The sequence below is a fragment of the Phoenix dactylifera genome, chromosome 3 (assembly GCF_009389715.1).
Source record: "Phoenix dactylifera cultivar Barhee BC4 chromosome 3, palm_55x_up_171113_PBpolish2nd_filt_p, whole genome shotgun sequence".
Taxonomy (NCBI): domain Eukaryota; kingdom Viridiplantae; phylum Streptophyta; class Magnoliopsida; order Arecales; family Arecaceae; genus Phoenix; species Phoenix dactylifera.
The window spans coordinates 7557502-7583796 of NC_052394.1; the positions used below are offsets into that span (position 1 = coordinate 7557502).

The 26295-nt window shown below is 40.2% G+C and overlaps 2 protein-coding genes across 8 annotated transcripts; one reads left to right on the forward strand and one right to left on the reverse strand.

Annotated features, from left to right (window-relative positions):
- Positions 1-388: 388 nt before the first annotated feature.
- LOC120110187 (probable protein phosphatase 2C 34) lies at positions 389-3693 on the forward strand. Its single transcript, XM_039124488.1, has 5 exons — positions 389-913; positions 1530-1820; positions 2258-2375; positions 2550-2773; positions 3242-3693. Exons 1-5 carry the CDS (start codon positions 671-673, stop codon positions 3428-3430), a joined length of 1065 nt encoding a protein of 354 aa, XP_038980416.1. The 5' UTR covers positions 389-670; the 3' UTR covers positions 3431-3693.
- A 4017-nt stretch (positions 3694-7710) lies between these two features.
- On the reverse strand, positions 7711-25375 carry LOC120103792 (probable ethylene response sensor 1). Of its 7 annotated transcripts, none has more exons than XR_005510964.1 (6): positions 13181-14089; positions 9282-9650; positions 8885-9204; positions 8565-8692; positions 8128-8369; positions 7711-8065 (listed from the first exon to the last, which is right to left on the reverse strand). XR_005510964.1 is itself a non-coding variant. In XM_039124490.1 (6 exons), the coding sequence occupies exons 2-6, from the start codon at positions 14087-14089 to the stop codon at positions 8144-8146; spliced, it is 2061 nt and encodes a 686-aa protein (XP_038980418.1). In that variant the 5' UTR covers positions 14090-14139; positions 25225-25375; the 3' UTR covers positions 7711-8143. The 7 variants fall into 7 exon arrangements, 6 of the variants coding, with proteins under 6 accessions (XP_038980418.1, XP_038980419.1, XP_038980420.1 ...); XM_039124490.1 differs by adding an exon at positions 25225-25375 and having other exon boundaries at positions 7711-8369; positions 8565-8801; positions 13181-14139; XM_039124491.1 differs by adding an exon at positions 25225-25368 and having other exon boundaries at positions 7711-8369; positions 8565-8801; positions 13181-14127.
- Between the last annotated feature and the right edge of the window lie 920 nt (positions 25376-26295).

Sequence of the window (26295 nt, forward strand, 5' to 3'; positions counted from 1 at the left end):
CCCAAGGGTACCAGCATATTCCCAGATATTATTGGGCTGACACGTGTGACCGCATCATCCAAATGTCCCATCCAGCGTGAGCGACACGCGTCTCACGCTGACTGATCATTTCGGCGGGCCTCGTTGAATCCAACGGGGCAACTCCAACCACACGATCTCCTGCTGTTTTCCTGATGGGATCGATGGAAGGCAAGAACTACGAGGCATCCGTACCTAATCGGAACCCACGTGGGCAGAATTGTCTTTCCCAAAATACCCTCAATCTTCCCGCGTCTCCGCCCCGGCTGCTGGGCCAGAATGGGTAATTAACTGCCTAGAGATCCCGTTACCGGCAACATTAAATCCCGCTAGCTTCGCCAACTTGGGTGACGTGGTGGTAATAAGAAAATGAAAGGTGAAAGAGTCTATAGGGCATTAATAAAGGAGTAAATGAAGTAACTCGGATGACCATGGTGAGCACGGCAGAAGCTCTCTAGAGAGAGCCATGGTTCTCGGCGCTAGATTTGGGCCAAGAAAACCAAATATCTATCCAAAATCTAGGCTTTTCGCAAGCCTCTTCATCACAATTCCTTCCATCCAATATCCAAAACCTTCTCCTTTCCTTTCTCAAAATTCTTACAGAAGAAGGGAGGTGTAGTTTAGGTTGTGGTTGGATTCTGGATTGGCACCAATGCGGCACTTCTCGTCCTTGTTTAATGGATTGGCGAAGTCTCTGTATTCAGGAAGAGGGAAGCTTTCGGGGATTGATTGCGGGAGGGAGGCGGTGGATGAGCTCGCGAGGGAGGCGAAGAAGAATGACATGATTCTGAAGTCTTCAGGCACGGTGAGAGGCGAGGGATCGAACAGCTTCGTGTCGGTGTTCTCGCGGAGAGGGGAGAAGGGAGTAAATCAGGATTGTTCTGTTGTGTGGGAGGTACTGGTTTTATTTTTTTCCGTTCTCTCCCTTGTTTAGGATTGTTCAAGTGCTGAATTAGGTCCAGGTGTTATGATATGATATTGTTCCTTTTTTTTTTCTTAATCTTACATGTTATTGTTATTTAGTCTTCGTTTGCCTTAATCTAATTAATCTTGCATTCTTCATCACAACATCGAATTGGTCTTTGATCTTCTGAAACAATTTATTCTTATAGCACAACCAGGCAATGGATTTTTCTTTTCTTTTCTTTATGGATGTAGGAGAAAAATTTAACCTAACTTTCATGGATCTTTCTTTTCTCTTTTTGAAACATAAATTTCATAATGTCTTTCAGATAGCAATAGGATTCAGATGGAACTCTGAGCTTATTTCTGTGATTGGAATAATATAGAGTCGACAGAATTGATAAAACCAAGGAGTTCTAGATCTGAGAAAAAAAACAATTGTGATGAGCTTTGCATTTGGCCTACATCATTTGCATGTACTTTTTGTTTTTTGTCAAAATAATATATCACTTTGCTTTGACAATTTTGCTAGTCTTCTTGTTCTTTTTACTGATTTATTGTTTGTTTGGATTTCCTTGTTAAATGCTTGACTTTAATCCTGTGGATAGGAATTTGGATGCCAAGAAGACATGATCTTTTGTGGCATATTTGATGGTCATGGTCCTTGGGGGCATTATGTGGCGAAAGCAGTTCGAAAATCCCTTCCTCCATCTCTACTTTGTGACTGGCAGGAGGCTCTTGCTCTGGCTGCTCTGGTAGCTGATAAGAAGCTTTGTCAGTTTGACATTTGGAAGCAATCCTATCTTAGAACTTGTGCTACTGTAGACAAGGAACTCGAGCAGCATCGCAAGCTGGATTCCTTCCATAGCGGAACCACTTCATTGACAATAGTCAAACAAGTAATTGGCAATTGTACTTATATGTATCATACGTAGTTTATTCTTATTATGAAGCAGTTTGTTGGTCTTTCTTGCTCCAGGTCTCAGTATATATTTTTCTTCTTTTGTATACTATATGACAGCACTGGATTTCCTTGTGTAGACAATATGTTGCCAAGTAGTTGTACCATCGAGTCTTATGGTATTAGTATTTCCCAACAACTCTATATAGGCAGTGGTGTACATTTTCAGGTCCTAATTCTGGTATATATTGTATCGCGTCTAATACAAAGTTCTGGAGTTGGTGACATAATATATTCTGTTGGCTGTATGTTTGAGGAAGTCTGAATTCTTACCTTCATGTAATAAGATAGTTATTTTTCTGCTTCAGCATATTTCTTGAGCTTATTCAAGTTCAGCTGGCACTGGCTTGAAGCTTTTGCCATATTCTTTGTTAGGGTGAATTCATGGTAATTGCAAATGTTGGTGATTCTCGTGCTGTGTTGGCGACAACTTCAGAAGATGGCAGCTTGGTTCCTGTGCAGCTTACTGTTGATTCTAAGCCAAATTTGCCTCGTAAGTTTCTAGATCTTTATACATGAACAACAAGCACAAATGGCTCCATCTTAATTTTTCCTAATCTTAGCAGAATGCACAAAGCATTCAAACTGATCATTAGCTCTAAAATTATTACATTGTATGTGCAATGCATCCAATCTGATCGTTACCTCTATCTTCTTGCTGTCACAGAAGAGGCTGAACGCATAACTCGGTGCAATGGCCGTGTATTTTGCTTGCCTGATGAACCCGGTGTACATAGGGTATGGTTGCCAAATGATGAAACACCAGGACTGGCGATGTCAAGAGCATTTGGAGACTATTGTATTAAAGATTATGGGTTGATTTCTGTGCCTGAAGTGTCTCAAAGGACAATAACCAACCGAGATCAGTTTATTGTGCTTGCAACAGATGGGGTATGTGCAGTCAGCATGACAATTCCTTTAACTTAAGCATCTGTTTCAAGAGTTGGAATATTGCTTTCTTCTTGGTATACCTAAAATTACTGATGATGCACTGAAACACAATGTATGGGACTACTTGATCCTGTTGTCTCAATATCTAGAAGAACTCTCGATACAGTGTTTAAACTGAGAAACACATGTATTAAACATCAATGCTGGTTGTTCCTCTCAAAAAACCATCATTAATGGGTGTTAGTAATTCATCAATATACATCTTTTTGTATAATAGGTAAACTTCATCATGCTCTTATACAAAATCTTTAACATCAATACGTTATCTGCCTATGTGCTTGCATCAAGTATTCCTATCCATAATATGGCCATTTTGGTCAGCTTTATGACAAAGGATTTCCTGTCCAAATTGAATTGAAATGAAAGTAGTATTTTTTTCTCTCTCACATGTCAGCCCTATTGTTTCAGGTTTGGGATGTTATTTCCAACCAAGAAGCTGTGCAGATAGTGTCCTCAACCAAGGAAAGAGGAAAATCAGCAAAAAGGCTTGTGGAGTGTGCTGTTCGTGCATGGAAGCGCAAGAGGAGAGGAATAGCAGTTGATGACTGTTCAGCTATATGTCTCTTCTTTGATTCTTCACCACCCTCAGTATGTTGATCCTCTGCTAGCATCTGATACAAAGCATTACGAAGATCCATTCCATAGGTTGCTATTTTTCATTCTAATCACTCTTCACCTCTCTGCTGCTAAAATTCATGTTACTATGTATACTATTCGGAGGAAGCCTATGATGAATTTCTTCTGTCATCCATGCTGTTAAGCATCATAGGATTTCATCCTTTATTCTTGTGTCTCAAGTACACCACTCTGCAATGAAAATCCTGGATGGATAATATAGTACAGATAGAGTCAATTTTAGATGCTTGATGTCAACTCGTGTTCAACTTATCATCTTGTTTATGCTACGAGTCTTTTACATAGAATGCAGTTGAAAGCCTAGGGACTTCAATGGCAGTCTTATGCCCTTATTCTTTATTTTGCTTTTCCTGGTTTGTAATGCTAGGGCCTGATCAATGCCCATAGCTCACTTGGTACATTCTCATAGTTTCACTAAAAGCCTCCAAAATGTTCGATGCACCAGTTGATTTAATTGCTTATTGATTATGTAGAAGACACAAGGATTCGAAATAAGTTCTACTTGCCCTAGTTTATTAGTCACTGATGCATAATTGCTTAAGAGGATGTTAGCTTACAGGCAAACAGAGAGGGGAGAAAAGAAGGGATGTTGAAGTGTTTGGCCTAATGGGGTTAGATTTGAGACCTGGAATCGAGATGGGCTGAACATTGTGTGTACTAATTCTCAATTTCCGAATATTATTTTTCTTATTTTGCAAGAATGCCTTCAACCGTGTTAAACAATTATTACCTTTAGAAAGAAGTTAATGATTGGATGAAAATTACTTGTAAAATCATCTTTTTTTCTGAGGAGTGAGGAAGACCTCATTTGTTAAGCCTGGTCTACATTGTTAATCCATTGCCTGTCAACTTATGGGTGAAGCAATTTAAGGGTCAATTGGCTAGTCAACATCATTTTAAATTGTTAGATATGTTAATAATAACAAGGTTGCTGAGATTAGAAAAATGCAACAGAGTTGGCTGTACTTGACTCAACTCATCTATTACCGAGCTCGAGGTTCTAGCTATGCGACTTGGCTTAACTCGATTGCACCTCTAGTTGGCCGAAGCCCAAATGGGCTAATTCAAACTCCAACAGCTCTATTGGGGGAGATGATTGAGCAAGCATTGAGATGCTACTAAGGGATGATTTTGGTGAGCCTGGGTATACATTCAAAATTGGTGTTTAGTAACAGATATTCAGACTGCAATGTTGTTGACTAAAAGGGATAACCTGAAGTAACACAGGGTGATGGAGTAACAAAAATCTGGGTTGATCCAACACCTAATGTGGTCAACTGCAGGTCAGGAAAGATGCTTTAACCAGCCAGCCTATTTGCAGATCCTGATTGAATTCAAGAATGATTTGAATTACATTGGATCGCAATTCGCTCATCTTTGGGAACATGGTTTAAATTGTTACACATCAGGTGGTAGCGCATTCATCAATTATTCCACCCCTCTCTCCCTCCCTCCTTGTTCTTTGGTTGTGTATCTAATCTCACACTACACTTCTTTTTTTTTTTTTTTGATTGGAATAGCTAACTCATACAAATCTAGTATGAATACATTTAATATTATCAAGAAAACAAAATATCCCGTAACTGCACTGGAAGAGCCCCTTAGTCATCCATCCAATATTTTCTGTATATTCTACCACAAACGAAGCTACCTAGACAGCTGCATTGTTCGCTTTTTTACCATTATGAAGCCTCATCCCCGTCCAGAGCATTTTAGTATGTCTGAGTTGGCTGCCAAAATCTAGGGTTCTCAAATCACTCCTTTGTACAACCCCGCTGCTATTGCCATATTTGATCCATGGCATGCCCATGTTTGCTCTCGGTGTGAAGAAGCCGCATCGTACAAATCGCCAGACCTACTCCAAAGAAGCTGTTAAGCATTACTTCAGTATTCCGTCGAATAGGTGCTGTGCTCCACTACGCTTCTACTCAGAGAGGACGAGATAATTGCGTCTGTGGCAGGCGGGGAGGGCGACGGAGCTCGCCGGAGAAACGGTGGCCCGGAAGATTAGGATGGCATGCGGAGCGCCTGCACACGTGCGAGCTTCTGGCCGTACAGGCGGACGCAAACCTACTCGTGAACTATTTCCACCCTCCCACGACGTGAAGCATCCGTTTGACCATACAGATCCGACATGCGAAGGTCCCCTTAGATATTTATAAGCGGTTCTCTTTCGCATATAAATATTATGCGGACCGTAGACAATAGTGCACTACTTAATTAAGGAGCAAACCCCCGTTCAGTCTGCGAACCAGGTTTTCATACTTCCGCATGTATTTTTATATGCGGATAGAAATTTAATGGCCTCATTCTCGTAGAAATGTTCACAGGATGGGGGGCCTGCCCGGCCAGCTAGAGATAATTCTGGCAAAAGGCCCTTTCATAAAATTACATTTTTATGTTTATACAATTCATTTTTAACGATTAAGAAGCCACTTATTTCTTTTACCAACATGTATCACTACTAGATTTTCATTTGTCCTTGATAGTTCCAACAATCAGCTCCAGCTATTTTCCGACTTTCCACATTTTGGTAACCACTCACGTTCTATACCTCATTTGATTCTCTTGCTAAATTGATAGTTTAATCTCCATAGGTTATATCTGATCAACCTCAAACTCAATATCTAGCATTTAGACAAATTGCCTTTGGGCAGGCATATACTTGTTTTTTAGGTAGAATTCCAGTCAAGATGCATATATAGGGCTCGTTTGGTTCGCGGAAAGCATTTTTCCTCCTAGAAATATAATTCTTGAGAAGAAAATTTATAGAAAGAGAATGCCTGAGAATTTACTTTTGGCATGTTTGGTTAAACACGAAAAAGTGACAGATTTTCAAAATGCTTATGTTTGGTTGACCATCCACTTTCTTGAGAAAGTTATGTGTAATTCCTATTATAGTCTTAATAAAAATTAAATTTTTAATGCCTCTTTAATGCTGAAGGGCCTTTTTGGGAAAAAATAAAAATAGAGTGATTCTTGTCTCATGGGAAAGTAACATTCTAATATTTCTCATGAGAAAGACTTTCACATGAAATACGGAAATCATATTTTTATAGAAATACAACTTTTCCATCTCTCTCCTTTGAAAACTCCAACTAACCACACTTTCCTCCCTTCTTTTTCGGCAAACCAAACGAGCCCATATTATTATAAATATAAGTTATTACATATTTTTCATCCAAATTACATATCCCTTAAAATTATCCTACTTTTGGGAAAAAATACCACTTTCAGTTAGATTCTTTGACTGATGGTGTTACCAATCATTTTAAATGTAAATGGCTTGAATGACTTTTGCATTAATACTCTTAAAAAAATTATATAAAAATATAGCTCTCTTCAGTACTTTCTTTTGTAGGGTACATCGGGGTAACGAGATTACGTGAGTATGAGTACAACCCAAACAATAGAAGATCTCTTAAGGCAGCGGGCAAGTCATTATAGTTCACAAAATCGGAATACCGTGATCAGCCACATAATTGGCAAACTAGCTCGCCGATCTATTCTCTTCTCCATGGATAGAGTGGCTTGGACGAAAGCAAACTTTTTTTTTTTTTTTTAATCCGTCAAGCACCATGCATCTATTAAGAGAGGAGGAGGCTCAGCAGCCATAGATGAAATCCATAGATAAACTTTTTTTTTTCTTTTGTTTATTTACTTTAATTTAGTTGAATTCCTACTCTAGATCCAAATACAGAGGGCAATGGAAATACACCAGATGCAAAGGCAACTGAAGCTTTCTAGACTGAGAGAGAGAAGATGCACTGATTACATGTACAAATTTTAGAACCTACAAACATGATATCTTTTTGAATGACTACAAATGTGATTTTAGAAACTGTGATATAACCCTGTAAACTTTCTGAAAAAATAAAGAGAATATAAACAACCAAATAAATGGATTAGAACATTTCAGAACTAGAGTTCACTGGGGATGCAGCATGAACCTGAAACAACTTATTCCCAATAGAAAAGTTACTTTTCTTTTTTTTTTCTTCTTTAAAATCTCCAACCAAATATGAGATTTTTTTTAAAATTTTTTTTATTGACTATATTTTTCTCTCTGCCCTTCCTATGAACCAAAACGACTCCTTAAACATGATTCTTTTGATTTGGAGGTGGTGAACCCATTGGTCCCAACAACCAATATCCCACAAATGTCATGGTGGAAATCCCAAATTGTCCAACCAGTCAGCACAAAGAATGACTTATGGAGTCAGCTTCCCACGCAATTCTCCTTAAGGCTTAAAAAATGTGCACCAATTATCAATAAAAAGTTTATCATCTTAGAAGACTTCAATCAAGCGGATAAACAGGGGTTAATATACAATGCTTAACGACTGGTGGAGACGATTTCCATCACACTTTTCCTTACAAATAAAGTTTATATCAAAATGCACCAAATTTCACTAAAAAGTTCAAATATATTACTATAGCAAGCTTCAATCAAGCAGATAGAAGGATGTTTGTATGCAGTGCTTCCAGTATAAATACCTCCAAGCCAGTCAGCGTTGGAACCAGCACCTCTACACTGCTACCTTCCCTGCCGCAAGAGCTACTGAATTTTCTCATTCGGGCAACAAAATGTGCCACCTGAAAGCATCGGAAATATCAGGTTTTACACCTGGAATTATATCAAAATTGGTATGACTCACCAGACTTTCAAAGCATCTATACACTTTTTTGGTATCGAGCCAGTCCTTTCTCATCTTTTGACAGTGCTCTTGGGCCCGAAAGATCTGCCTCTCTATGATTTAGCCTTGCTTTAGGCACAGTTTGTTGCTGATATCCAATAGGATTTTCACACGTCCCAAGCTTCACAATGAACGTCGCTGTACAACCCTTTCCAGCACCTTCACTTTCAAGCCAGATGTGTCCTTCCATGAGACTAACAAACCTGAGAGAACCATTTGGATAAGCAATCACAAGACTCAAAGATGCATAAAGACTATTCGAGGCTAGGCTTTCACACACTAGTCATAGGTATTATCACTGTCTATAAGCCTGCAGAAAATTAAACAAAAAAATGCATGCATTTACTGCAATTTAATTTCTAGCATGAAAAGGAAGTTGGGTTTTATGTGGCTCATACCTCTTACAAATGGCAAGCCCAAGTCCACTGCCGCTATAACCTTGGTTTTTTCCACTTTGAGCCTGCGCAAATTTGGTAAATAAATGTGCTTTGTCTTGAGGACTGATTCCGCAACCAGTATCCTTAACCTGCAGTATAGAAGATTGCCACTTGATTTTAAGAATTGTTATTGCAAGTAGCTCATGCACCAAAATGTCTGTCAAGATGAAGATGCAGTCATTATGCGTATGTAATATCCTGCATAAATTTGAGCTTGGTAGTTAATCCATGCAAGATGAGTGATAGCTCATAATATCCATAATACTTTTCCAGTATCTTACGTGTCACAGTGGAAACTTTTGATCTCAAGAGGTTCATGGAGTATGGGATATATATTAACCTGAACTTTCAGGTAAAAATGCCCATCACTGGGGACTGGACAGAAGTCAGGAATGTCCCTCAAATACTCTGGCTTGCCAACTGAAGCTGTAAGTGAAATGCGGCCCTCCTTTGTAAATTTAACAGCATTACCAGCAATATTTAAGATAGTCTGCATCAGCCGTTTTTCATCACCAATGGCACACAATGGCAAGTCTGGTGCCAACATCACTGACACTGACAATTTCTTCACAGCTGCAATTGGCTTTATCAAATTCATGACCTACTATTTAATTCAGTAAGTAAGTAATCGAAGAGACAAGCATACCCTACAAGATACACAGAGAAACAGGCACTTACCTCTCTAAAAACTGCATGAAGATTGAAAGCTCCAACCTCTAACTCAAGGCTACCATCCTCAAGTTTAGACAGATCAAAAACATTGTTGATGAGTGTAGCTAGAAGGTTGCTACTCTTCAATATGGTTTCTATCATCAATCGTTGTTCAGGAGTTAATTCAGTTTCAAGAAGCAGGGAAGAAAGAGCAATAATTGCTTGCATTGGAGTTTGCATTTCATGGTTCATGACTGCTAGAAAATCATTGCGAGCACGTATGGCCATTTCTGCCTCCCGCCGAGCCAAATCTAGGGCAATATTTTGCTCCATAAGTAAATCACGGGCCCGCATAGATTCTTCCAGAATAGCAGCATGTGAAAGTGCTACTGCTACCTGAATAAAGAAAAATGTACTTAAGATCTTTCCTCATAAAAGGAATCAAAGATTATAGGCATTCATGCTTGCATGAAAACAAAATTGTTCATGAGTAAGAAGGAAGACAAATATTTTCTATTACTTGAAAATTGGTTGAAAATTTTTGAAATACTAAATGTGATGTCCATTAACTTTCTAATTCACTGAGTTTTCTTGGCCCACATAAAAAATTTCAAGAATTCAATCAGACCATTTCGACAGAACATTGGGAAACTAACTTTAAGATATGAAGAATCAAGAGTGTTTGAAAAAATATCTAAATTCAAAATCAGTGACTAACCATTCAAATTGAAAATCAAAATAGTTGAAGATGATCTGCACTCCCCAAAAAAAAGACTAGAAACCAAAATTCATGTATTTTGACAGTCTTTAATCTAATCATCAAGTGGGTAGAAAAATGAACAATAATTGTATGATACTATGCTTTACTATGATCTAACCATCAATACTTTCCTTCACTAGATGCTTCTTGTACTACCTGCCGTATATTGTTGAAGGATAAATAGCAGTTTGATGCATTAGCATGTTCTGTTTGGTTTATCTAGGTCCATTTAATCAAGGATTTAAGTCTTGGTGGGATGGCAGGGCATCCAATGCCGTGTCCTGAGTGTTGGGAGGGGACCAACCGACCAAGACAGGATGGTGATCGGGACAAGATGGGACATTAGCTGTCTCAAGTGTCGGGACATGGTGCAACCTGTTCCATGGAGAAACTGAGACAGCCCCGTCCTACGGGATTTGAATCCTTGGATTCAATAATTTAGGGATCAATTAGGTGTTTGAAGCCAGTAATTATGTTCAAGGTAGCTTTATTTTCCTTCAAGGATTTCATCTCCCAAGTATATTTCCAGGTTTGCTTCTCAACCTGAACTTCCAAGGAGTCATAAATCTAGAACTATGAGTGACAATTCCTAGGCCACCAAAATGGTGGTCTCATCTATTATCTTACCGGTAGGCAACCTTCTCTTTAATTTTAATATCAATATTATATAAAATTCTAATTCAACACTAGATTTCAACACCATAATGCAAAGACGTTATGCAATAAGTTTCCAATTTATGATCTTTAGATTGGTAGTTCCATCTGAATCAAATCACAGATCTACTAGAGAATTCCAGCAGCCTGTCATTTTAGTTACTTTTTAAGAATCATTGAAACCCCTACATTACTTAGGTGGTCTTTCATCCATCATTTGCTCATATCCCTAAAATTTAAATTCTCTTTCAAAAATCCATGTTGCATTATGATAAAGTAAGAAATTCTGGTACCCATCGAAAACAGAGTACTCTTTGGTTGTCCTGCATCACAACTGTACAAGGTACCAAGAGAAGTTGCAAAGGATCCCAAAGGAAAGTCACGACAAGCAGTTTCCTTCAAGAACATCATTTCTACTTCCTTTATCCAATATTCTACCAACTCATCATTGGCCTGAATCTTGGCTTAAAGAATCCCATTATGCTTACCCAATGAGTCAAGGTACAAGCCTTTTCTTCTACCAACCAAGAAAGACTTTTACCACTGCATGTTTGGAAATCTTACAATAAAAAGCCCAAAAATAGCCAATAATGTCACCATTATAATCTTCAAGAACACTGCCATAACTTAATGGACCCTTATTACAAGAGATATCATCAAAATTCCCCTTCCTCCCAGTGCCATCAGGCTTTAAAGTACCAAATGCACCTTGCCATGTAAAAAACAAAAAGAAAATAAAATGTAATAAACGTTTACCTCCATATTCTACAATATATAATATATCATATGGACACTTCATCATCAAAATACATTCTTTGTATCTTTTGGGTGTACCATCACCAACTATCAATTGGTATTGCTTATTTTATAGTATATCATCAAATATGTTAAAATTCATAATTATACATTGAAACACATGTACACAAGCAAAAATAATAGGGCCAAACATTTTAAAACTTGATAAATCAAGGTAGGCAATCATATATTAAGGTCATAATTCACGCCTTCTCACAATGGACAAAAGAAAAAAATGCAACTTATCAACCTAGTGAATGAACTTCCATAACACAAATAGCCTTTCAGCATTGCAGCCCACCCATTAGCATTTAGAATTTGGAATAAGGAGGTATGAAATATATCCAGAAAGCGGGGGAAACGAAGTATATCACTCTCCATTTCAAATGGCCTTTTGCATAAACATCAGTCCATAACATCAATAACCTTAGAGCAAATGTTATAAAGATAGTCCTTGCATTTTGCTTATCCGCCTATCCTGATAATATTTATCCAGTCACTTTTCTTCACATCTCCTTTTTCCTTTAATATTAATGACAACTACTCTATAACTATCAAAAACCTAGTTTATGTAATTCATATTTTGGAATGAAGATAACCAATTGCCTCTCAATTGCTATCAAACATCTCATGAAGATTTATTAATAATTCTATAACTTTCTATCTTGTGTGCAACAACCATCCAACCAAACAATTTTATGGTAATGATACTCAACACCTCAATACAAATGCCAGGCAATATCTAAAAGCTCTTCCACAAAAAAGATATAATGGAGATGGCATCGATTGCATTAAATATAGTTTGTTTAGGAAGAAGGGGTGGAATATCTCAAAATATTACCCATTTCTTGATGTCTGCCCCTTAAGAGGATGGCACCTTCTTATGAAACTAGATAAATTTTGATATGTTTTTGTGCTCCTTGGGTATATGGAATATTACATGCATGCACGCAAGGTGCAAGGATTTGAAATTTATGGAAGAGGGGCTAAGGATCTATCTTCCTTGAAGAGGGAAATGAAGATAACTATGTCTAACTCCATCATTTATTACCTAAAGGACATCATGAGTGTATGCACTGTATTCATAACTATGGGACATTTCCAACCTAATTGAGCCAGGCTAATAATTTCCAAATTGGAAGAAGGTGCCTTGCAGATTCCTGTTTTCGTTAATTCAACTACCAAGGCAGTCATGCAAAAAGATTCAATCCATATGCCATTAAAAATCTAGCTGATACGGTAAACTAGAAGAAACTCTGCATGCTTTTCGAGATGCTGATGAACTAGTAGCAAACTATTGTATGTTGATCACATGCTATGCAGGTGTGGTGAAGAGGCAGGCAGAGATGTTATAAAGGTAGAGATGCAACTCAAGTGTTCAAGTCATAATTAGCAGTGATTAGATATAGAAGAATTCACTCAGGCTGGGCATCTCTAATGTCAAATTAAGATAGCAGGATTAGTAGTGACTAGAGACAGCAGAATTTACTCAGCCCAGGCATCTCTAATATCAAACTAAGATGCATAAAATTTCAATGATAATCATTGCACAATGAGAAGACTAAACCACATTTGACAAAGACCGGATGCATATCTGCTTTTACTATAGTAATAAAAGATGGACAAAAATCATAACAGCCTATTGTTCACTATTATGAAAATTTACCCATACAATCAACAATGATTCACAAAAGAATGTCGAAAGTAGGATAAAAACCTGATCAGCAACCACTTCAACAAGCTCCATTTCATGAATGTGCCATTTTCTTGCACTATCTGATGGGAGCATCAAAACCATCACAGCATAACATTTTGCAGAAAGCTCTGGCCAATCATTAATTTGGAAATTTGAAAGATGCAAAAGAGGAACTCTCACTGCAGCCACCTCTGGTGACACATATCTTCCTGAAAGAGGCCGAATCCTTGCCAATGGGCATGTGTGTGGAATTATTTTTGCATGACTGCAACTAAAAACTTCATTGACTATAGGATGATTAATCGGCACAGTTGACCCAACTGTAATCTTGTACCGCAGGGTATGAGAAAGCTGAAGATTTGAACCACTACGTGATGGCATCCAGAGTGCACATTCCTCCAAACCCAAAGTCCTCCCCAGCTCCACAAGGGTAGTCATTAATATCGTATGTCTATCAAGTGTGCTTCTGATTTCATGCGTAAGCATTCTAACGTGTCTTCCTGTTTCTTCCTGTGTCCGTATCAAGCCCATTTCTCTATCCAGTTCTTCAGCTTTACTCCTCAAAAATAGCTCTCTTGTCTTTACACTCAGCAAATCAGGAATGATATGAACAAGCATTAGAGCTGTCACACAGGACACAACAGCAGTTGAAACTTTTGCAACAGTCATAACAATGGCAACAGTTTTTGAGTGCACTGTGAAAGTCCACAAGTTTATGAGATGGGTTGCTCCACAAAGAACAATAAAAGCACCAAACTGAACCAGAACCCATCTATATGGAAAGAAGGAAGACTTCTTCACAAAATAAATGAGCTCAAGTGGAATAGAGAAATACGCAAGGGCTATGAAGAAATCCGATATGTACTGATATTTAATTAGAAGCTCATCGGCGGGCCATTGTGGCTCCAAGCAGTCACAACTCTCCATCATCCAGCAACTGCTGCAATTACTACATTCTTCCTACATTCCTACAGAGACAACTATAGTTCAAGATTTAAGTCAATATGGAGCATATAAATGAAGTCTAGTAACTAAATAGTATAGAATATTTCTTAAATTCAACAGGCATAGGCCAAACAGGAAAACAAATACACTTCCAGCTATTCAACCAAGCACTAACACAAACACAAACAAAATTTGCTAAAAAGTTAAATATTATAGTCTGCATAAGGTTATCTTTATTTTATCACCCGGAAATAAATAGAACTACCCACCTGGAATATTGCATCTCAGGAAAAGCCACTACAAACCATTTACCAAGGCTTATAGATATGGCGAATTATTTAATCACATTCATTCAGATATTTGTGGATCTATTAATGTGCAAGATAGAGGATGTTATCTTTATTTTATCACGTTCATAGATGATTTTTTGTGGCATGGATCTTCCTATCTATTTTTTCACAAGTCCGAGGCTTCACAGTATTTCAAAAAGTTTAAAGCTGAAGCTGAAAATCAATTGAATCAAAAATTTAAAATTTAAGGACTGATAGAAGAATACACATCAAGTCTATTTAAGAAATTTTGTGAACAATATGGCATACCGCATATGGAGAGAGGTTAATTTTTCTTATACACCACAAGAAAATGGCATTGGTTAGAGAAGAAAGTGTACTCTATTGAATATGGTGAGATCTATAATATCACATGCTAACTTGTCTTTAAAATTTTGGAGATGCTCTTTTTATTGTTGTTTACATATGAGTAGACTTCCTTCTAACTTTGTACCTAAGACACCCTATGAATTATGGACTAGATGCCAAGCAAAGTTAGCTAACCTGCACCCTTGAGTCTGCTGCTCATGTTCTTATTCCCTCAGCTAATAGATCAAAACAAGATTTCAAAACATTAGAATGCACCTTTGTTGCCCAAGGTGACAAGCCAAGAGGGGGGGGTGAATTGGTTTCTCTTAATTTTTACTATCTTACTTATGTTAATTGATGAGTTAGTGAAATAGAACAATGCACAATACAAACACACAAGAAGTATAGTGGTTTGATGCTCTCCTAAGCACCTACGTCCACTCCCCAAGCGACCCCTTGGGAATTCACTATAATCCCGCGGATTACAGTTGGATTGTTTTCCGGGCTCACAATCCAAAAACCTTTACACTTTGGTTTTCCGGGATCACCAAAAACCTATGTTGGTTTTACGGGCTCACCAACGAACCTATGTTGGTTTTACGGGCTCACCAACGAACCTTCACAATTGGTTTTACGGGTTCACCAATAAACCTACACCGTTGGTTTTGCGGGCTCACCAACAAACCTTTACAAGGTGATTAATAAAAGAAGGAAGAAAGTTGAAGCTCCTAGATGAGCAAATATAACATTTATAATCTACAAAGAAGAGTTTAGAGAATAGTTATCGCTTGATGAGACTTCTCTCTTCTTTGTCAAGAATGCTTCACTCTTCAAGGGTGGATGGAGCTCTTAATATCTCTTGGAATCTGCTCAACCACTTTCTTTTGACTCTTGAATGAAGCACTTGGATGAAGAAGATTACGGCACTTGTCTTTCTTGTGTAAGCTTTGATATTTTGCAAAAGGATATTTCCTCTGATGAATAGTGTCACTTTAAATAGTTTCCTTCATCCATTGGACAAGCCCCAATGGTTAGAATTCAAAAACTAGCCGTTACTCACTGTTGGGAGGTCAAAAAGTACTTTTGCAGAACTAGCCGTTATGCTTCTGCCCGTGCTTGGGTCGACTCAACTTTTACTGGGGTCGACCCAACTTTCACTTGGGTCGACTCAACATTTACTAGGGTCGACCCTCTCAGAACCACAGAACCTTGCATTTCAGCCTTCCTTCACTTGGGTCGACTCAACATCTTTTTGGGTCGACTCAAGGTTCAGTTGGGTCGACTCAACTTCCACTTGGGTCGACCCTCTCAGGGTTTCCAGAGAACCTATTTTTGAATGTCATTGCCTTTGGGTCGACTCATGTTAACTTGGGGTCGACTCAAGTTTGGGTCAACTCAAGTTTCATTTGGGTCGACCCTCTCAGGGTTTCCAGAGAACTATTTTCTTGAGGCCTGAGGATTGGGTCGACTCATCCTTTACTTGGGTCGACCCAACTACTGTTCATCCGTGCCATTTTTGCAGAAGTGTGCCAAATGGTTTCTTGATGTGCCGGGGTCGACTCAATCAATCTTGGGGTCGACTCAATCCACACTTTGCTGCAACTTAAGGTTAGATTCATCCATATAAACAATGAAATGCATCTTTATCTTATTATACTAATGTATTGAGAGTGATAGACTTATAAATGATGTATCGAATTAATTTGTTACATACTCTTGATTATTGTATTAATCATCAAAATACCACTATCATCCTCAACCTTCATTGGGCATCCTTGTTTTCCAATGCATTCAAAAGGTTGTGTTATTTTATAAGCAAATGGAGTTATTTTTGACTTTAAGTAAAGAAACGTTGATTTCATGGAGAAGAAATTTCCTAAAAGAAAGAAGCCTAAAATGGCCATCATACTTTTTGAGTTGCCAAATGATTCTAATATCAATGAGAATTTAGTATTACTTGTGGATGACAGTGAGAGTGTTCTACTAGAAAATCAATCACTTAGGCAAAGTACTCTAGAAGATATTTTGAGTTTGTACTTGCATAGCTAACAACGATGATGAACCTAAATCATTTTTTGCGGCTTTGAATTCTACAAATTCAAAAGACTGGATTATTGCCACAACCGGAAAGATTAGCTCCATGATGAGAAATAAGATTTGGGAACTTATCAATTTTCCCTTGGAAGAAAACATGTATGTAATAAATGGATTTTAAAAATAAAGAGACGTGATAACAATATAGACAAGTTTAAAGCAAGATTAGTTGCAAAACATTTCACATAAATTGAAGGCATGGATTTTGAGAAAACTTTTTTTCTTGTAACTAGACTTTCTTCTATTCGAACGATCTTGTTTGTTGTACACCTGGAATTAGATTGATTCAAGTGGATGTTAAAATCCTGTTTCTTAATGAAGATTTGGATCAACAAAATATATCTTGTACAGCCCTAAGGTTACGCTGTGAAAGGACAAGAAAAAATGCTCGTAAACTTTTAAAATCTACATATTCCTGTCCTTGTGCGAGGGGAGCTAGTTTTTTAGGCAAGTCTCTATGCCCTTAGTCACTCTTCACTGTCTTGTAAAACCAATATTTGGTGACACTACTTTGGTGTGTAATATCAAAGCAATGTGAGATGCACTAGGTCACATACTGGGAAAGTAGTCATTGTCAAGGTGAAACAAGGTAGTGCGAGGGGAATATTCCTTGGCCCTTATACCATAATGATAAGGTCATGCGTACGCACTATATATCTTATCACCCCAAGGATATGTGTTTGATCATGCTTTGCAAATTCTTTGTTAGAAAAAGCATAGTTTTGTTTTTTCTAATAGTATTTTCAAAATATTTGTTTTATTATAACCAAAGTAGTGCACATGTGGACTAGGTTTTACAGCTCTAAGCATAATGTTTGTGTGGTATTGGAGCTGACTCGGCCTAGTGTAGAGAACATGCAAGTCTTGGGCGGGCTTCATAAGAAGGGGATGTTGCATGCTGGTCAGATGGACATTTGGCATATTTCTCTTTTTTTGAGAAGAGCAACTTCTGTTAGTCTCACCCCTCAGGCTATTGATATAAACCATGATTCTTGTGATTGAATATCCCAAGAATATTGTTTATGCCAAATAGATTGTGTTGTAGATCATGTGAGAGATAATGGGATAATGATCAGCAAATCACCTATTTGGTATGTTCTTATCCTAACTTTATCCCAATCTACTTTAATGAGATAACAACTCTAGATTGTTATCTCATTATATAGATGCGAAGATAGCGTCCAACGGGGAATGCTATCTTGATGTAGCACAACTGCAAGAGAAGAGGAGGAAGAACAAGGGAGGGAGAAGGAAGAAGAGGTTATAGAGACGCAGGAAGAAGGGAAGAGGAGGAGGAAGAACAAGAAGAACAAGAAGGAGGCTAGGATTTTTTTTCATTCAATCATCAATTGCCTCATACATGAGAGGGGTGGTCTTTATATAGACCTTACATATTGACCCAATTACATAAACCTAATTGACTAGTCTAATAACAAAATAATTGACCAAATTGATTTGACTAAGACAAAAGCAAATAATGCAATAAAAGAAAATGACTCGGACTCAAATGGACACAATCCAGGTCTGACTCAATCCGTGGGCTCAGGATCATCTGAATGAAGGGCTCTAATGTCCCCATCAACTCCTTCCGGGTAGAAAAAACTCGACCCCGTCGAGTACAGGTCTGGCTGGCTGTCGTACTGCTCCAGGAGATCGGGGTCAAAGCGTTGCAACTGAGCTCTGAAAATCCACGTCACGTCAGACTTTGATCGACCTTTTCACCGAATAAGGTAACATTGGTAACCACCGTTCTTGGTTGACATAACCTGCTCATCCAATATATGTTCTATTTGTTCTCTGTGTGCATAAAATTTGAGAGCTAGTGGCTCAATAGCAGGTAATAAGTCAGGACATGGTCTGCCGTACCGGTCCATACCAGCCGGTACAGGCCGGTACATACCGGTCTGGGCTGAGACCAGTACCGGATCAGTATGGAATCTGGTATCGGTACTGGTACGGATCGGTACAAGATCGGTACGTACCGGTTCGGACCGCCATCGGTACCGGTACAGCGGACCTTGAGTCAGGATGTTCAACATGGGCAGGTATATCAATAAAGGGGTCAGAAGACATGAATGTTGTTTTTTGTATGGGACTAAATTTTCAATATTAAATGTTGCACTAATCCCATAGTCATCAGGAAGATCTACGACATATGCATTCGAACTGATTTTCTTTAAGACTTTGAACGATTCCGCACTACAAGCTTGCAATTTTTTGAATGTTTCCGAAGAAAGTCGTTCATGCCTAATTCTTATCATGACATAACCTCTTTCACTTAACTCTTTATAACGTCTGTGTAAATCAGCAAGAGATTTATATTTTAAGTTATTAAAGTGAATACAATTGCTGATTTTTTGATATAATGAATGTGGATGTGATACAAATGACTGTGCAGACTCAAAGACTCTATACTGATGATATATAAAAAATAGGTCTATGGGTTGCTTAGGTTTGTAATCATGCACCACTTCGAATGGACTCATGCCTATGGACTTATTAACCGAACTATTATATGCAAACTCAACTGTCGGTAACATTAAATCCCAGATCCTAGTATATGCATTCGGGTTGAGCCTATGTTGTGGAAGGTTGGGCAGAGATGCTCCGGAAACTAGATCAATTGCGTGTTGGATATCATGCATCGGAAGAAGTGCATCCGGAAGATCACCAGGGACTACAGAATGAAACTCCTATAGAAGGGGAACTACTACAGGGGAATGTTCAAGATTGGACTCCGCATTGGTATCTTTAGCCACAAGTGCCAACTCAGGTGACTGGCTCTCAATATCTTTCATTACCTCTTCCACAGTAATGATGTGAAGTGGCTTGGTTATACTTAGGTCAATAGTCTCCCTTTGAAAATCATCTTGGACAAAGTCTAATCATGTAGGTTCGTCTTCAAAGTCTTTTACATAGTCTTCTATATTTGGTTCATAGACTTCTTCGACATATTTGGTCTCTTAGCTCCCAGCTTCTGGTTCAGTAATCAGGTAAGTCTTGGCAGGGCATTGGGACGCGATGTGGCCGGACTTTTGGCACCAGAAGCATTGGGTTTGGCTTCGAGAAGGAGGGTTGGAACCTAATATTCCTTTTTTCCTTATCAGTTGAAGGGTTTGGAACAGGCATCGGAGAGGTTCTATTCAGTGCTTGGGTTAGGCTGGGCTGATTAGGAAGATTGAAAAGCAGTTTAAATTGTGGAAGATAATTTTGGTTAGGTCGGACTCCTGGGGCCAGTGGTCGAGGGTCGATAGGCCTCACCACAGGTAGTCTTAAGAAACTATCTACATCTTGAGCCAACTGGTATGCTTGGTTAAGAGTAGTAATTTCTCGGAGGAGTAGTTCTTTCTGGATTTCCTCGCAGAGTCCTGCCCGAAACCTAGAGAGGATAAGAGTCTCCTCTTCTATTACACCGCAATTCATATGAAACTCCTCAAATCGTGCGATGTAATCAGCAACTGTCGATGTCCCTTGAGTTAGCTTCTGCCACATATCCATAAGGCGTTATCGGTACGAAAATAGCAGATACTTCTCATTTAGCTTTTCTTTTATATCCTCTCATGTAATTATACGAGGAATCCTTTGGATCTCACGCATATGCTCAACATTATGCTAGTACCAGTGAGCTTGCCCAATAAACTTCATTTTGGCAAATCACACTTTTTTTATCGTCAGTCATCTCGTTTCACTCAAGGTAATTGTCCATGGTGGCTCTCCAATCAAGATACACGCTTAGCTCGGATTGACCAGTAAAGGTAGGGGCCTCTACTCTTACGGTACGCAGCAGCCTCTCATCTAGATTGCGCTGGTGATCGGAAGGTGGTTGGTTCCTAGGAGGATGGGGAAAGACTATAGGTGGTGCGGCCAAACTAATTTTAGGTTGGGCTGCAATGGGGATTGACAGTTTAGGAACCTTAGAGTTTCGCATGAGCTCACGGATTTCTTTTTTGAATTTCTCGTTTCCAGCCCACATGGCATCGAACTGTTCCATGAGAGATCTCAGAACGTCGGAATTCATGGTAGCTACAGGAATTTTAGGTTGATTGAAATAGTACTCCCTATCACTATGGGTTGGCATGCAATGACGACACTAGGTGATGATGTGAAATGTAATATCACTAATGAAACCCTAATAAATATGATGTAGGACCAAATTTGATGCAGAACAACCTACTAATGCAATCTATTATGATTTCAGAGATCAGAAAGTTTTCACAAGAATAACTTAAAGTTTAAATGTTGTTGATTTTTACTTTGTTTATTTGGAATTAAGGATTAAAATTATTCAATTTAAGAAATTAGACTGCAATCAAGTAGTACAGTTATTCTGATCCTAAAGTAATCTGATCGAAGAATGTTAAGAAACGTCCAGTTGCTAGGGTGTGCTAATTTAATATCTAGATTTTAAAGGGCGAATAGGATGGATTTGAAAGTACGGGTTATATGTTCTGAATTTTGACAGCAAAAATAAGTTTCAAAAATATGGCTATCATGCAAGAGAACTAGAACATAATTAAATGAACAAGCCCAAGAAAAGTGAAAACCTATCACCTGTCGTGAAGCAGACGACCAGAGTACAGCACAGCAAGTAGGCTCGGCAAATGACTTCAACCAGACCTGATTACAACAACTTGGCGGGAAGACAATCAGCAGCACGGGACCTGACTGACCTGTGGGCCTGCAGCTATGGGCATGTAAAACAATGGGCTGATGGACCTTGAGAGAAGGGCTGGGGGAATTGGGCCCGAAGGCCTTGGTAGACTGCGGCTTAGATAGGGGGCTGATGGGACTCGGGTGAGGTTTTTGGTGGGGTGTTGGGCTTGGGTGAGTTACAGTGGCCAAAGAAAAAAGGGATGAGGGGAAAGAAGGGAGGTGGAAGGTGATGAGGGTTCGGGATAGGGATGACCGGCGGCGGAGCAGAGGCAGGAGGATGGATCTCGGCGCCAAGAAGGAAGCACAGGGGTGGGGCGGCTCTATGGTTTGATGGCAGCATGCTCGGAGGACACGAAGAAGCGTTGCGGGCGGTCTGCCCGGGGAAGGCGGCGTTCGGAGGAAAAGCTCGGCGGAGGGCTCGGATAAGGCGGGGCCTGGCGGAGGCGGCGCTACGGTTGGCCACGGAGGAGGCGCAAGGCTTGACGGCGCTGCAGCGACGGAGGGGCGGAGGGGATGGCTGGCCGGTGCGGCGGCGCTACTCGTCGGGTGGGCGGCGATTGGGCAGCTGCTGTGCAGTGATGACGCGGTCGGCAACGGCAGTGGCGCTGCTCGCCGGGTGGGCGACGATTGGGCAGCTACGGTGCGGTGATGACACGGTCGGCAACGGCAGCGGCGCGGTTCACGGCGCGGGTGAAGGTTGAAGATGAACAATTACAGAGGTAAGGCTTTTTTTCCTTTTTTTTCTTTTTTTTTTTTTGCACGCACATGCGGCACGTGCAGGGGACTTTTCTCTTTTTTTTTCTTTTCTTTTTTTTTCTTCTTTTTCTTTTGTTGGACCCGGGTAACCGGATTTTGGGTTAACGGGTATGAAGCTTACCCGTTAAGCAACTTTCAACCTTCCGACGGTCCAGAAGGGCTCTCCAACCCTTGCGGCAGCAGCTGCAAAACGGAGGGGAGGGCGGCGGCTATGGATCGACCGAAGGGGCGGCGGCGGAAATCGCGACCGCGGCTTTGCAGTCGGCGGCCGGTCACGACGGCGGGCGGCCTCTTTCCGGGTGGTACGGCACGAGCGGAGGGTGTTCCAGGGTTGTCGCAGGGCGGTTGTGGGCGGCGGTCGGTCACGACTCGTGCAGTCCGGGTGCTACGCAGTGGACAGTAAGGCGGCGGGCTTCCGTGGAGTTAAGTCACCAAACACGATGGCCGGTGGGGGTCTTCTCCGAGTGGGGGTGGCACGGACAGACGTGAGAAGAACCGGGCTTCCCAGTTCTATGGTTTTGGGGGGGGAGGGGAAAGGTGGTCTACTCCCTACGGGTTGGTGGCCTGCGGTGGCCGCAGAAGATCCGACCGAGGGAGTTGAGGCGGCCCTTCCTTCTGGTGAATGGCATTGACAGAGAAAGGGGCTCTGTTCTTATCGTTGGTGGGAACCAATGAAGAGAAAAGAGAATCTGGTGAAACTGAGAGAGAGGAGAGACAAGAAACTGGACCGTGGCTTTGGCGGCAGGGGTAAAGCCGAGGCTCTGATACCAAGCTGATGTAGCACAACTACAAGGAAAGAGGAGAAGGAGGAAGAACAAGGGAGGGAGAAGGAAGAAGAGGTTATAGAGACACAGGAAAAAGAAAAGAGGAGGAAGAAGAAGAAGAATAAGCAGGCTAGGGTTTTTTTTTCATTCAATCATCAATTGCCTCGTACATGAAAGGGGTGGTCTTTATATAAACCTTACATATTGATCCAATTACATAAACCCAATTGACTAGTCTAATAACAAAATAACTGACCAAATTGACTTGACTAAGACAAAAGCAAATAATGCAATAAAAGAAAATGACTCGGACTCAAATGGACCCAATCCGGGTCTAACTCAATCCGGGGGCTCAGGGTCATCTGAATAAAGGGCTCTGATGTCCCCATCATATCTTCTTTTGGCACTTCCTCTTTGCATCTATCTTCTTTTGCTGATTGTTGGAAGCCTAAGAGGAAATGCTCTACTATCTTTAATGGTACACTCTCCTCTTTGCAACCCTTTTGGAACATATCTTCTTTTGTTGTTGGGAATGGGTTGAAGCTAATCTTTTGGAAGCACAAGTGGATCCTGAATTTACCTTTGAGAGCCTTATTTGCCAACTTTTATCAGGCTTCTAGGCTCAAATCTAGGTATGTGGCTCAATTTTTCAATCGAAGCTCTTGGCACTTCTAATGTGGCACTTCCCTTTTGAGGCTGCGGCTAAACTGCAGTATTTGTCTAGCATCCTTAACGGGACTCTGCTGGATCCAAACCTACCGGATGATCACTCATAGTCCCTTACCGCCTCTGGTCTGTTCACCATTGCATCTTTGTACGGCTTCCTGAAAAGGGGAATCAAATGGGACTTCTATTGTTTGGAAACTCAAAGTCCCTCTAAAGGTTAGATGTTTCTTCTGGATGACACTTCTTGACAAACTAAACACTAGGGGAAACATTTTGAAAAGAATGGTTACGTCCCTTGGTGGCTGTCCCTGTCGCTCTAATCCTTTAGAAACAGCTGCTTGTCTCTTCCTATCTTGTCGTTTTGCCTCTCAAATGTGGAGCATTCTCTGCTTGCACCTAAATGTCCCTTGCCCACATGGTGATCTAAAGGATCTCAATACCAAATGGATATCAGCTTATTCCTCAAGAGACATATTCTGCTGTGCTCATGCTAATTGTTGCTTTTCTTTGGTGCTGCTAGAAGAAGCGAAATAGTCGAATCTGCATCAATCAAAGTTCCTTACCTTCATCCACTGACTTCTCTGCTATTAGCTTGGTTAGTAGCTGGTCTATTCTCCTTGATCATAAATCCCTTCTCGATTTGGCAAGCTGCAGGATCGGATTAGGAAGCTTTGAGGATCAAGTGTTTCCTCTTCAGATGAGCATGGACGATGCCTTCTTTCTGTTGTTGCTGTTGTCCGGCTTTGTGTGACTCTCCGAATGAAATGAAGCCCTCCTATTGCACTTCCATTGGTGCGGTTCTCACAGAAGGAGAATATGATGGAATCACAAGCATTGTGATGATCCCAGGTTCTTTTGTGTTATCTGAGCCACTTTGTCCGGCTCACCTGAGTCTCCTTTGTTTTTTTCCTTCTTTTACTTCTTAGCGTGCTCCTGTTTTCCTATTTTTCTTTCTCTTGTATATTTCCTCTTCAGTCATTCTGGATGTACATAAAACTTTTCTACTTCCGTTCCGGTGACTATTGCGGCTTACTGCCCATTAGTCTCCTTTATTCTCAAAAAAGGAAAAAAGATAACAACCTAGAGTAGTCACACACTAGAACGAGTAACGGGCTTCCATCTCCGGCCCGGATTGCGAGGGGCGTATAGCATCTCTTTCCCGCACGGTAGAGGAGATAGCGAGAGTAGTGCTCGCTCTTCCTCCTCGCCTATAGCGAACGGCAACAAGTGATGGCGATCTCCAGGTCCCTTCCGCTCCCTATCTCTTAGATTCCCTATCCCAAATTCCCAAAGTTGTTCCCAATACCCATCCCACCCATGCGTCAAAGCTACTAACACAAAAAACAACAAAAAAACAAATAAACAACAAAACGATCCAAACTTTTTGATCAAAGGGAGACCACAAAGCCATGTTTTTAGCTCAAGAAAAACCTCATAAAGGAGAAGAATCGTAAGTCAATCAGTCAAATCAAACGCGAAAATGAGGAAGAAATGAGCTCAAAAAATTCTAATGCAGACAAAATTAAGAACCAGAAAGTGCGGGAATTACCTAATTCGACAACGAAGAGAAACGGATGAAGCTAAGAGAGCGATCGGAGGCGATGGAGGAGCGATTCGGCGTGGGGGCAGACCCGCACCGTCTTCACGCGACTCGCTTGGACCAGCGACAAAAGAAGAGGAAAGAGAGGGAGGGGGCGTTAGATATTTTTTCGGATTTTATGGCTCACGAGGTCCGAAAGCGACAGAGATCCGCTACAAGAGGCGGTCGGTGTGTGACGCAAGCACTGACGTAAGAAGGGAACAAAGAAGAAGCCACGTACAATGCCGACATTGTTTTGAGACGTGGCATTCTGTGATTTGTTCTTCTCTATCTATGAGTTTGTGGCGCAACAGCTTCAGTTTCCCCGAATTCTTGGAGGTGGTCGGAACTCAGGGAGGGGGCTGATATAGTTTTCCCGAGCAATTAGACTATCTTTAACAAGCTGGTAGTTGAAAGTCTTTAGGTCACAAGGGGCTCGTTTGGTTCGTGGAAAAAGAAGGAGAAAAAAATATGGTCAATGGAAAAGTAATAAGATGCCTCTTGTTTGGTTGGAGTTTTCAAATGAGAGAGACGGAAAAATTGTATTTCCATGGGAATATGATTCCCACATTTCATGAAAAATCTTTTCCATGAGAAACATGGGAAAGTTACTTTTCCATGAGGCGGGAATTACTCAATTTTTACTTTTTTCCAAAAAAATCCTTCAGCATTAAAGAAGCACTAAAGAGGCATTAGAAACCTACCCAAAAAAGCCTTTCAGCATTAAAGAAGCATTAAAGAGGCATTAAAAACCTAATTTTTATTAAGGACATAATAGGAATTATACATAACTTTCTCAGGAAAGTGGATGGCCGACCAAACATAAGCACTTTGAAAATTTGTCACTTTCCAATGGTCAACCAAACATGGCAAAAATACTTTCCTAGACATGCTCTTCCTAGAAATTTGTTTCTCAGGAATCATATTTATAGGAGGGAAAATGCTTCCCGCGAACCAAACGAGCCCAAGGTGCTTAAGAATTTTGGCTTGACAATTTGTTTTACAAGTTTTCTATGCGAGTGTCTAAGTTTTATGATGAAG

What these genes read in the sequence shown, in the direction of transcription:
- LOC120103792 (XM_039124490.1), bottom strand. Translation starts at nt 14,089, where the DNA reads ATGATGGAGAGTTGTGACTGCTTGGAGCCACAATGGCCCGCCGATGAG. An exon ending in AAAAGTTTCCACTGTGACAC is followed by an intron (nt 8,802 to 8,884) that starts GTAAGATACTGG and finishes AAATTTATGCAG; the next exon opens with GATATTACATACGCATAATG. An exon ending in GGGCTTGCCATTTGTAAGAG is followed by an intron (nt 8,370 to 8,564) that starts GTATGAGCCACA and finishes TGGTTCTCTCAG; the next exon opens with GTTTGTTAGTCTCATGGAAG.
- LOC120110187 (XM_039124488.1), top strand. Translation starts at nt 671, where the DNA reads ATGCGGCACTTCTCGTCCTTGTTTAATGGATTGGCGAAGTCTCTGTAT. An exon ending in ATTGTTCTGTTGTGTGGGAG is followed by an intron (nt 914 to 1,529) that starts GTACTGGTTTTA and finishes TCCTGTGGATAG; the next exon opens with GAATTTGGATGCCAAGAAGA. An exon ending in TTCTAAGCCAAATTTGCCTC is followed by an intron (nt 2,376 to 2,549) that starts GTAAGTTTCTAG and finishes TTGCTGTCACAG; the next exon opens with AAGAGGCTGAACGCATAACT.